The sequence below is a fragment of the Hetaerina americana genome, unplaced genomic scaffold (genome assembly GCF_022747635.1).
Source record: "Hetaerina americana unplaced genomic scaffold, ioHetAmer1.1.p SCAF_10, whole genome shotgun sequence".
Lineage (NCBI taxonomy): Eukaryota > Metazoa > Arthropoda > Insecta > Odonata > Calopterygidae > Hetaerina > Hetaerina americana.
In genome coordinates this window covers 48,558,265-48,571,332 of record NW_027286070.1, presented here as the reverse complement: position 1 = coordinate 48,571,332, position 13,068 = coordinate 48,558,265, and the positions used below count along the sequence as shown (strand labels likewise).

Genomic DNA, 13,068 nt, shown 5'->3' with positions numbered 1-13,068 from the left:
GTCAACGAATATATATTACTAATCAATAAATGCTCATGATTTCTCAAGTAGTACTGAGCAATCAGTGAATTGTATGACCTTCGGCTGACATTCGACATTTCTAGTTGAAGTTAATCGTGTTTCCAAGCGAGGGGTTGAAAACCTAGAGAGATTCACGCTCCAGATGCGTTTTTTAACCGCCAGTATACCGTTCACGTATCCTGAACTATGTACTTAGATTAAGGAGTACATGAGAGGAGGAGTAGGCGGAAAAATAAAAAAAAATACTCTCGCTTTCACGAGTACCTTTATTTAAGGGTTTAAAACAGCGGAATGAGCGAAAATTTTAGCATCTGTTTAAATGAAAAATTCTGATACCTAACGCTTTATAAAATAGGAACCTTACTTCTATGGTTGCTTCCCGCGTTTGACCTGAGAGAAAAATATTCTCTCATTTTGTATCGGTAGCTTTCTTCATTGTCAACCCTTATCAAACTTACGGGAGAAGTTTTTCACACATTTTCCCTTGACAAAGAAATGACTGAAAAATGCACCTTGAGTCTCTTAGCTATGCTTAATAACGTTTGTCATGGGCTTATCCTTAACCCACTTCAAAAGTATTCTAACAAAAAACTTTATCGGGGAGCAGTGGAAAAGCCTTGGATGAAGGCAGTAAGTTTTTCAAGTTCACGCGAGGTTCCGCCTTTAGTTGAAATGGCAAAACACGTCAGTAATATCTATTGCCTTCCTCAGATAATACAGAAACTTCACCGTTGCCCAAAGAAGATGCGATGCGTGTGGCGTAAATTAACGTAATTTTTGTTTTATTTCCCCGATGATTATTAAATGTGTTTCCAGATGTCGACGACAACCTCCAGATGCTTCCCTGCAATGTTCAAAAACACTACGCACCAACAACTCGCAGTTTTGTTGAAAAACCTTTGGCAACTAACAAAAAAAATCGAAATAATTCGTCTCTCTTTTAACAGATGAAATAGATAAAGCAAAATTTCGTTACATTATATCAAAACCTTTCATGCGGCTCCCTCAGGTAGGCGGATAAATGGTTTACGAGATGGTTTATCGCATGCAGAAATGCATTGCCAGAAGGAAAGAGTTTCGCTCTTGAATAAGAAACACGTAATTCATTTTAGCCTCATTCAAAATTTGCCCATCACCCTAATTGAACTTTATTTTTAAAAAGACTATGCTCAGCCTGGATTCGTGTACCGCTTGCTTTTTCTTTGGATTTGTATTATTCTCTATTGCCCACTCAATTGAAAACGTCTCTTCATCTCAAAAGAGTTCCGAATCAAAGGTAGAAAGAGGCGAATGGCAAAAAAGGAATGGGTGAGTGACAGGGAAATGAAAGTCGTTTAACGGCCTCGCGGAGTCGCCTCGCGAAAAGAGTGGCGACCATCCGAGGCGGTGATTTAGCGTCATTATACTGTCAACATGACTACACCGAATTTTTGATGAACCCTCGGATCGGCCAAAAATCTCTCCGAACGCGTCCCAACAAAAGTTTTTAATATTAATAGAACGGAGACGTGGTGAATTGGGGAGCCGCTTGAGCAAATATATCGGACGAAGTGGATTTCAACATATTGGCTAATTCCCGGGCTGACGGATGGGGAGAGCAGGACGTGCATGAGAAATTTGTCCACTCACCGCTACGGCGCGGCGCGACGTTTAGCTTCGGGACCACTTGCTAGCAGGAAATCTCAAAATCCGAAGGGACGATTGACAGTTTGGCGAACCGACAACAGGTTGCAGCGTCCTTCACCGCCAAAGCGACATTATTAAATGCAAAACAAGACGGTTGGAGCTTCTCTTGAAATAGGTCAGGGCCCTCAAACGGCTGCCTTGCCTTGTCGCTCGTAGTGGCTTTCTGGAGTTGAAGATTTATGCATATGTAGGTCACGCGTGCTCTCATCTTAGGAACGCTCTTATCAAGATATCTCATTTTTTCATTCATTATCTAGCGGGGTGTTTGGGATCTTGGGTTTCGTGCGTCGTGTTCGAAGAATCTGCACTCATCTAATGAGGGTCAACTCTCTGGCCTGAGTGCTACGCCTCGTAAAAGTTTTCACCGGCGAGCGGTGGTTAAAAGGCATGACTGTAATCTTTGAACGCAAATCTGATATGTCATATCCGTTGGACGAAGATTATTTGGGAAGTCATGTTTCGCACTTGGGAAGGCGCACTTCAAAATTACAGTAGGATATTTGACAGCTACAGAAACATGAGCATAACATCAGAGAGAGGTTTTTTGCACTGTTTCTTAAAATAAGGTGGTCATGTCTCCAGTTTGTGACCAGTTGATACTAAGATGGCGTTGCTCGATTAAAATAATTTATGGCAAACGAGTATCCACTATTTTGTCATAATTAAAATGTTTTATGAGCTTAAATTCAAATATTCTAAAACACGTTGGCATGGTATTCATATTATACTAGTCTTTGAAGTTCGTTTTTTCCCTAAAAAGCAAATAAGGAAATAGTTTTAGAAGTTGCCATTTACCGACCTTTCTCTTTCTCACTGGACTCCAGCTTTTTATATCAAAATATAAATCGTACATATCGTACGTATATGACATTCATATCGTTAATGTTTCTAATCACCTTTTTCTATGTACAACAGTAAATTTGCACTAAGGATAACATCGAAAACATTAGAAGGAAAGAACGCTAACTATTCTTAGCTTAAGTTTAATTTGTTTAAAAGAACAACGTTTTACATTAAACCAAAGATGTTTAATATTGTTGATAAATAAGATAATTAAGGAACCTCAATTTCGCAGTATTTTAAGGTTAGAACTGAATATCAAGTTTGTAAAAAGATAACTATTTGCTGACAATAGGTTAAGGTTTGAAGAAACTAAAAAGCCATGGAATACATTAGGTTGTATGCAAGAAACGTAAGTAAGACGAGCACTTGGGTGCATTCAACTCGCTATCGCCAACTTACTTACGAAGCGAAAACCGAATATATTTATATATATATATATGTAATGTATCCAAAATAAATTGAAGGTCTCGGGGAATTCAAGCCCGCATCTGGAATGTGTTACGTTATGTCCTTGTGCAGCAACTGTCATTTGTCAGTTGAGTTCACGGATAAATATGAATAGAATTGGGACACGTTTAAAAGCATACATAAGTGGGTATACATGGACGAGCAATAAGTTTGCACACGAGCATATTCATGATGCCAGTCTTCTATTAAATGCGGCGGGGCACTGCATTCGTCTATGAACAGATGTTGTCTAAATACCCGGGTCTCTTCAATGAAAATGTTATGAACTTCTTTCGACAAATACATTTTAACTTCACCTTCAATTCATGGAGACGTGCGAATTCTTAAAGTAAAACTGTGCCATTAAATTGACGCATCAATTATCGCCAATATACTTCGAATTCCACATTCCCGGGACTTCTAGAAAAAAAATACGACCTGGATTTTAAGGAGATTGAAAAAAGAAAGAATCATAACGTGTTTACTTAATGAGAAATACTTAAGAGAGGAGAGTGCTCCAACTTGCTTCTCTCTATCGAGGGCGGGAAACCGTCGATCGGCCTTCTCGCCCCGAGGGGGTGGACAGAGAGAAAGGAGTTGGTGAGATTCAATTTCGGTCGGGGGGGGGGGAGACTCACCTGGCCAACATTGAGAGGGCGACGGGAACCGTGCTCATGTTACCGTTCCCCGTGAGGAACTCTCCGGAGGACTGACCGCCCCCGCCCGTACCCTTCTCCGCGTCGCCGCCGGCCGGGCCTCCCTTTGACGGGGCCCTCGAGAAACCGCCGAACCACTTCGCGAGCACCTGGCGCCAGTTGATGCCGTGGTAGACGCCGATCATCGAGCATACGACCAACATCCCCCCGAACACGGTGTAGTCCTGCCAGCCGAAATGGCGCTGGTGGCCGGGGCCGTTGCGGAAGGCGGATGCGGCGGACATCATCCCGGAGGCCATGATTGTCGCTGCTGAGGATTGCACTTCTCCGGAAAGGTGTGGCTGCTCGGAGAAACAGAATATACAGTATGAAAAATGGTGCGACGTAATACACTTTGAAGGACGACATTGCCAAAATTGCGTTTTGGCAATATCGCCCGCGAAAGACTGGAATGTAAGTGCAGCAGCGGCCCTTGGATACCTCTCACGTGGGGAATGGACATTTTCATACGTGGCCAAAAGTAATTTTATAACATTCTATCTACAAAGAAATTTGAATATCATGTTACATTTGAAATTACTCTTACTAATTTTTGGGACTGCAGTTAACTCTGTAGTGTATAATTTTACGTCCTGGGGACAGCGGGAATCCAGAAATAATATCGGGCATATAATACGTAATAAAGGCTGATGAATTAATGTTAATTTTCAGTTTTATCAAAGCTATATTAATATTTTCCAAGGGTGGGAGGGTTGAATCCTCCTTGAATCAGCCCCTACATAAGTCATAAACTCATTTATGAGTACTCAGGCTGGAGAAGCAGTCATCTTCTCTTTCCCTTATGATTTAATAATAGACAAGTAAGTGAAATCATTCAGCAAATGCTCGAGCACAGGTTCCCAAGGCATCTTTCAGGCATAAAATATCGACCAGAGGTATCCAGTTCTTTGCACACTAGGTCATGAGTTAGAATCATGCCCTTGAACAAGACTTTAATGCCCAACCTCAACCCTACCCTGATCAATCAATGATGAATTTACGTAAATAATTTAAGTTCAGGAAGCATTTCTCACGTATCGCCTCTGCGCATCACCAATTAGAGATCCCCTCAAGCTGAGAGACCCTTCGCTCTGGTTTAAAACGTGACCTAATTCCGTTCGTAAAGGATAATAAATGCGAAACCAAGGTGGAGTTTTCGGCAACGGAGAGGTTTGGAAATTGAGAGCCAAAGCAAAAGGTGCTGAAATGTAAGCCTATGTTAATTTACCTCGAGCGTTTATTTTGATGGGAAACCATCTGAATGTGTTTCATCAAGACCATCCATTTGTGATGGCCAATTTTAACGGAAGCAATAATAAATTGCTTACCGTTATCCTCGAGATTAGAATGTTCGCGTAAAAAAGGATTGCATTGCCCACGCATCTGGTTTCGTTACGTTAAGTTTATTTTATCAAATGTATAAGGTGCGATATGAACTCAATCTTCAGCATTATTGGACCAGAAAAGCCACTTCTATGGTCATATATCATTCCTCAATGGGTTCGAAAAACGTTTGTCAATAGTGTTTGACAGTGGATTAAAAGCGAGAGGTAGAGGTAAGTTAACTATGATCCAATCGGCTACCATACAGTTTTAATATTTACCATCGTGTTGATGATATTTATCAGAATTCCTTATACAATCCCAATACAGTTCTCAGAATCTTCAATACATTTTATGAACGCAACATACACGTACATATAAATGAACGGCCGAAGATTCAATCAACCGTATTGCTCAAGCTATTTCATTTTTAACTTTTTGTTTTGACTCTAGCTGATCTGCTTGTTGACGTTTTCGGGTGACGTTATCATAACTATCGGATAACGCGTATTAAAATTCTGCCATTAATATCGCGCATGTATACATGTTCCCCCTCTGTTCATCCAACGAAGCCGTTTCCTTGGTATACACTCATATATGCATTACGACGCGCGATAATAATTTCATTAATTCTCGCAAGAGCGGCGAAAGTACCCAAATGGCTTGATGATTGGCGGAAACTGGTGGTTCCACTGCTCTATTCAATGCCGTCTATCCGGATGTGACTGTCAACCCCTCGGTCGTTCCGCTGAACGACTCAAATTCTCCTCAATTCGTGTGAACATTCGTGGCTCTCTAAGCGCATACTCAGCTGAAAGAACTATCTCCATATTTTATTCGAATGTTTACAGAAATAAATAAGTATGAAGTTTCAAATCAGCTATTTTATGTTTTCATGAATACGAGTACGGATACTCGTATATGCAACAACCAAATTTGCTGGTTTTATCCATTGCGGTCAGTCAAAATTATGAATTCGTTATAGAATAATTGGTGTGCTTAAATTTTATGCATAAGTTTCTCTGAAAATTTGAAAAATTTAACGATCGGTGGCCAACCCCAGGAGATTTAGTATTGAGTAGTGCTGAGTATTATTGGCTGTCGAAAGTTTTGTGAAAAATCAAAATGATCTTCGCATTTCAGAAAGAGAGAAAACAGCGTCCATCAAGATTTAAAAATCATTTTCAATGCCGAAAGGTAAAAAAAAATAAATCCATTCCTTGTATCCCAATGTTCGTATTCTGTTGCCACGGACATAAATTTATATGAACAGGTAAAAAACAGCGTAAGGACTCGACCGATTTTTTCAAGGAGCGTCAAAGTCACGACCACAAGAAAAAGATTTACTTCACCTTGTAGTGGGCAAAAAACTTCGGAAATCCTTGAACCCTGGCGAATATGTATGTGGTATGCATAAAAAGGCGAAATATCTCTGAAAACGTATCTGAGATAAATAATTACCTTTTGAAGGAATAAATAATCCAGATAGAGGAAACATTCGGACAAAATAATTCAGAGATGGAATTGAAGTTCATTATGAGTCATCATATCAGGGAATGAAACCGAAGTTCGAAGTAGAAAGGCCCTAAAATAGAGGCTAACCATTTCATGTTCGCATATTTCTTCGCCCTTATACGCATCATTTTCCCATTTTCCCATAGTTACTTCCATTGATCTTATCTTCAGTGATTGTTTTGATCAGGCAGTATTTAAAAATATGCCAGAAAGAGTTGTACCGTATAAATTTCAGAGTATTCAATAGATTTCAAACATTTATTTGACTCCTTCTCCCACTCTCCCTTATGTACTATATTTCATCTGATAAGGTTATCAAAAATGGAATTCTTGTAATCGAGCTGCAGCTATTTCTAGTGGCAAAAAATGCAGTGAACATCGTTTATCTTATTGCGGATTACTAGTACTCATTTTATTTTGGATTAGAAAATCCTTTTTTTCTACTTATAAAATCTTTTTAATTCTACTTATATCATTTTTATATCCAAATGTAGGTATCGGAAGCCTGACGTTTTAATACTTAAATCAAACCTATTATCACGTTACTAAAGAACGAGTATGTTAGCGAACGTGATGGTGCGGTGACTAACGTACTGGCTTCCCACCTAGAGTGCTCGGGTTTTGAATCCCGGAGGCAGATATTTTTCAGTTGTACCGCGATTCTTAATTGAGGTGCTTTGTTGTAAACACTTTGAGTAAGTGCGCTGTTCGTCGGTTGGGACGTTAAGCTGCGGACCTCTTGAAAACTTTCGTTAAGAGTAGGCTAATGCCGACGCCGGGTTTTCCTACATCCTACATCCTTTCCTGTCCATCCCTAATGGCGCAAATGATCTCTGCTGTCGGTCGCCTCCCTTACAACTACTAATACTACTGCGTGTACGTAAACTGTGAGAAACTATCCTGGTAGTAAAGTTCAACACGTTCACTTGTTAAATGTGCACAGAACGAAAATTGTGCATTAATTTGAACCCAACGTGATTGAAAAGTATAAAAGAATTTAGCGCATAAATATGCTTGCTGTGTTGGATTTTTGGAATTTTCGGGATGATGGGGAAGCACACGATTGACAAGCCTTAGAGTCAGAACAGGCTTGACAACTCGTCGTCCCCTGAAGGTCGTCATTTATTCTTGCCGTACGCGATCTCTTTGAATTGTCTGCGCCGTAGATCAAAGTTGACTTGAGCTCTCGGTATTGCAGCAACGAGTCGAATAGGCGGGTTTGCGAATTCTTCGTTTCGATATCTCATAACCTCAGTGCTAAGAGCGTTGCTGGGATCCAGGTGCGATGTCGTTCGCGTGGGTGCACGTGGCGTTCCCAAGCTCGCAAAGAATTGCGAATGCCCCGACACTTTCCTGAGCCATTATTCCCTCGGCCTTCAACTTCACGCCTGATCCTCTCGGCCTCAAGTGCTCGAGATTTCGATTCGTTCCGTCGTGTCGTGACGAGGAAAAAAATTGAGTAGACCACGGTTAATCCAATGCCTACACAACCACCGTAAGGGAGTGATCTTGGATCGGGAGGAGAGAGTGGAGTTTCACTTTTAATATTTCGACTGTTTGCGAAGTTTCGGCTGTGTGAAAAATTTGGTTATTGGCATGGTTACTAAACAATGAAATCTCTGACTGATAATATGACTGATATGATATGCTCCATAAGCAGGTGTAAAATTGACGTAATTAACGTGAAAAGCTAATGAATAATTACATAAATCAATGTAAAACCAATTTTATGTCGCTAGTAAAATGACGGGGTAACAGTGTGGCCACTTGTCAAATAAATGAGTGAAAAACCCATTGACGATTCTTGAGGTATTTTGAGGAAATACAAAAATGATTACCTCTGAGTTAGACAATTAGATTGATTCCGGTGGTTGCACGAAATGCCTATGACCCCTTAGAAACCATTTTCAATCTGCACGCCATCACGAAAGAAAAAAAATGTGTCAGGGACTTCGTAAATGAATGATCACTCCCCCTGATACTCATAAAGGCACGTGAGAATAATGACCTCAGATGAGAAAAAGTTAAGAAGGCAGATTTCCCGTATCAATTTTGGGAGGGAAAACTCGTACATCATCTATGGAAGTTTTATCTTTTAGCAAAAATTTGATGAATACACATAATTAAGGATGAAATATGAATGATATAAAGAGAAGACAGCCAAGAAAAATGACAGATGGCGTTAAAACTGACCATATGTAAAATTAGAACATCATGTATTCATGAGCACTTTCTTTACTTGGGGCATGGCTTATAAAATGAAGCAAACCATAAATCTGGGACTACGGATCGCCATTTGCGAAATTTTTCTCCAGATTGTGTCCCCTGAGTGTGATAGCTTTAGCGCTCAAAAATTACATATAATTTTCCTAGTTCCGATTTTGAGACGCGGAATGCAAACAAATTTGGCTCGAGGCTCGCGAACGTAAGCCTTTCGCCCCGATTCGATCCCCGAGCCGAGCGAAGTGCCCAGACGAGGAGAAGAATCCGTCGAAACAGGCTCTGAGATTCGCTCGCGAGGAATGTGAGACGATCTTTTTTTTCATCATACCCGAAGGAGGAAAACCGGCACTTGACTTCTTGTCTCTCTCCCTCCCCAGTCCGAGAACCAAGCGACGACCTCCACCGAAAGCATTCCCAAGGAAGGTTTTCCCGCCCAAGTCGCAGAATTAATATATTCCGCACCATGCCGTGAGTTTGAATCCACCGGTTGTTTGAGCTCCCTGAATGCGAGTTTTAAGATTCGCGTGGGGCGTTTATCGGCTGCAACTGTGTCAGCCGTGGATTCTTTGGCTTTCCGACACTGGTGTACATTGAGATCGCGAGTTGGGATGTCCTGCGAGGGAAAGGAAGGCCTAAGCCAAGGGGGAGGAAGGAGCAGGAGGAGGAGGGAGGGGGTGGCGACGACTCTCCGTCTAAGTTCCATGACCTCCTTTGCCTCGTTCCTCCCTCCCCACGCTTGCCCCTCCCTTTCTCGTCCTCATCGTTGAGCGGTGACAAGGGAACAGGGAGGAGAACAAAGACGGGTGGATGAGGAGTGTTGTGGGGTGGAGGATGGGGGGAGGTTTGCAAGCGGTGCTCTGAAGGGGAAGGGGTCGATGATGCGATGGACTAGCCTCTTTTATCCAACCTTCCCATCCGTAATCATTGCTGTCCCACAAGATCCACCGGGGATTCTGTTTACGTTCTGCTCCTCTCCCTCGTGCTCTCTTAGCCTGTGTGTTTATAGGGTGAAAGATGCATTTTGGTGGCGATATTGCAAGAATAACGCTGGATTGTGAGGGCAGATGGGACATTCGCTAGCGAAAATAAGGTAAAATATTTCAAGAACGGCGATTTAACCCAAGATATGCAAATTATTGAGAATATATTAATTTTAATCATGAGGATAAGCACGCCGGCTCTAGGTATTTCAGCTTCTCGAGCTCGAAGGTTGTGCCAACATCCAAATAAGAGAAAATCCAGCACATTTATGCTCGCTACCGAAAACTGGAACAGCGAAATCAGTTGTATTCTAGTCAAGCAATATGAATTCGCACTGATTTGGGGGGCTATTGCGATATTTAGATTGAACTCATCGCGTAAATAATTTTGAAATTCTAAAAGACGTTCGAGTTTTTCATTTGATATCATTTCTGCAACAGATTGACTATGATGAAGACAATGATGTAGACCAAAGTTCGCTTTTACAGTGAAAGATATGGTTCGAAAGTTCGAAGGGAGTGTAATACTGAAGGAAGGTTCAGGGCCTTATTTATCACCGTCATAAACCTACCTCAACACTGCAGATAAACATATAACTGTTAGAAAGGAGTGAGCAGTGATCTCGATCTGAACTACATCCTAGAAAGTCGGATGTAGAACGCTTCCTGATTTCCCAAATGTTACCGCACAACGCCCACGGCAAAACTTACTCCAGGAGGTTTGAAAATTATACGGGAGGTTGTTAATTCCTTACTATCTTATATAATATCTTTCTAAAATTAATTTTTTATATAGTCTCTTGAATTTGATTTGATACAGACACAATTGGAGTGAAACTAATTGCAAATATTCTGAGGCGCGAGAGTTTAATGGGGAACATAACTGAAGAGGGTAACATAATGTAGAAGATAAGAATTTATGGTTAAGTCCAAGGTTAAACGATGAGGATGTGATGAAATATATCAGCGCGAGGTGCTATCAAAGAGGAGGTCTGATAAAACCAATTCCTCGGGTTTATAACCCGTGGTGATGATGACGGGAGGTTAACGATGATACGACAGAATGTTGTTTTACTATCGTGAGCGTACACTTTTGAATTTAAGAAGGCAATGGATAAATTCATCGGCGGTCATCGATAACGGTCCACCACTCATGGGGATCTTCACGAAAGGAGAGGCGATGAGTTAGTTCTCCGCCCGGCAAGAATGCTTTTCGCAAACCGCTAAAATACAGGCGAGGCGGAAGGAGGGGTAGGTGGAGGAGAAAGCTGTGTTGTAACTTTCGCCGGGAGGGCCCTCGGGAACAAAAAGGGACTCGAGGTGTAATAGCGGTACGGAAATGACCCATTATAATTGAAAATCATTGTTATTCCTCCCACAGTAAGAAATATTACATAAGAATAGCGATTTAGACACGTTCGCCTGGTGCCATTTAGAGAAATATGTTAATTCTTAGAGGCTGAAGCTCCGGCAAAGCATTATGATGGAGCGTTTTCAATTTTAAAATAGTGAAATTTCAGGAAGCGTGAATAGAAAATCTATCGTGACTATAGGTATATTGTTATCGCGTGACAAGCCGTTCACTATATGTCTATGGGCACGATAGATTTTTTCTAGCTTCCTCGTCACCATAATGGCATGGAATTATAACGCCATTGAAATAGAAAATAATCAGTATTATTTTGTTCGGCTCATGTTTATGATTGGATGAAATTACGTTACTATTGTGGAATGAAGAAGCAGGAAAATCAACGAAATCTTGGAATTCAGCATGATGAACGCGGTAAAAACAATCTTGAAAGCATTCCCATCGCAGTTCATGTTTACATTGAAGACTTTAATTTTAATAATCACAATGAGACATAAATATTAAAGATACACGGTAAAATCAGAGGGATGGAAAAAAAGGTTTATTTATTAGGTGTAAAAATATTCGATTTTACTCATTTCCGCAAGACTGATATTTTCAGTAATTCAGACGTTTCATCAACATATTTCGAAATATTTATGTCACTAAATTCTTCAGTTTAAACTATTCTACAATTTCATCATTAAGGAAACGCTTTCTTACACCTATTGGAGTTATAATGCAAGAAACCATGGACCGATAAAAGGATTGAGAATGGCAATAAAGATTGTGGCTTAAGATAAAGACTCGCTGTTTTGCCGGGGCGGAAGACACGTTTGAGAAAGAGGAAAACTTGAGAGAACCTTTCTAACGACAAAGCAACAGCCCTGTTCATCCCAAGCATTCGCAATGATATCGAAAAAGGCGAAGGACGATGGCATAGATATGACGTTTTCGGGATCTCGCAGAGGCTTTGGCGGCCTAACTGCGCTAATACAGGTTTCTTTGCATCTCACCATATTGTTGTTCTTGCACTCAGGAGAACACATGAAAACAAGAAGGAAGGCATCGGAGGACCGTAAACGTATGTATTAACGACGAATAAGTTCGGAATGGGTGGTTAATGAAATACACAGGGAAAAATAATTTTAAAAGTTAAATACTGCCAAAATTATGTTAGTTGTAAACCTAATATAGTTTATTACTATACACTGCAAATATTTTACTGTAGCTTGCACTGATCTCACGATTGAAAAAAATATGAATTTCTTGACTAAATATATTCGCTTCCGGTTTTAAATATGAAATAAAAAGCCGCTCAAAGACCACTAGTTTCGTGTTGACGTTGAAATAAAAAAATAATGCATTCTCGACATGTCACACAGGAAGTTGTACGGATCCCGGAAAATAGGTACCAGCGACCCTCCTGGTATCATTCGGTTGAGGGGAGGGTGAAGCATCCTTTGTCAAAGAAGACGGGTGTTCGGCGATGTGAAAGGTTCCGATTGAAGTTGGTTTCATTTAGGATCTAGAAAGGCGATAAGACTATTTTCCGTTTCTTTTAATACCTTATTCCCCATTATAATTATTTTTACAGAGAGGAAATTCAAATCTAGGGGCCTCTTCAAAAATCCAATCTCTTGGGACCGTTTTTCTCCGGGAAGATTTTGCATCAATGGACTGTACACGTTACACAAGGTTCATTGTTTCAAAATAATTCGTTACCTTTTCAGCAATCATGGTCGATGAATGCCTAATAAATAAATAATATATATATATATATATATATATATATATATATATATATATATATATATATATATATATATATATATATATATATATATATGTATATATATATATTGCCGAATATGAAGGTTTAAATCATACTAAGATACATTTCAGCTGACTATTAAAATAAAAAATTAATCAATATTTATAGCTTAAATTCTTCTTAGTTAATTAAACGCAGGAAGTTCTCTCATTT

The 13,068-nt window shown here is 40.2% G+C and overlaps 1 protein-coding gene across 5 annotated transcripts in view; it reads right to left on the bottom strand.

Moving 5' to 3' along the window:
* LOC139700100 (sodium-coupled monocarboxylate transporter 1-like) overlaps positions 1–13,068 on the bottom strand; it is a 105,418-nt gene that overhangs the window by 25,593 nt on the left and 66,757 nt on the right. For all 5 annotated transcript variants that reach the window (XM_071598617.1, XM_071598616.1, XM_071598619.1 and 2 more), the window contains exon 2: positions 3,636–3,994. In XM_071598617.1, the coding sequence (XP_071454718.1) occupies positions 3,636–3,994 (359 nt within the window). The remainder of the gene's footprint in view (positions 1–3,635; positions 3,995–13,068) is intronic.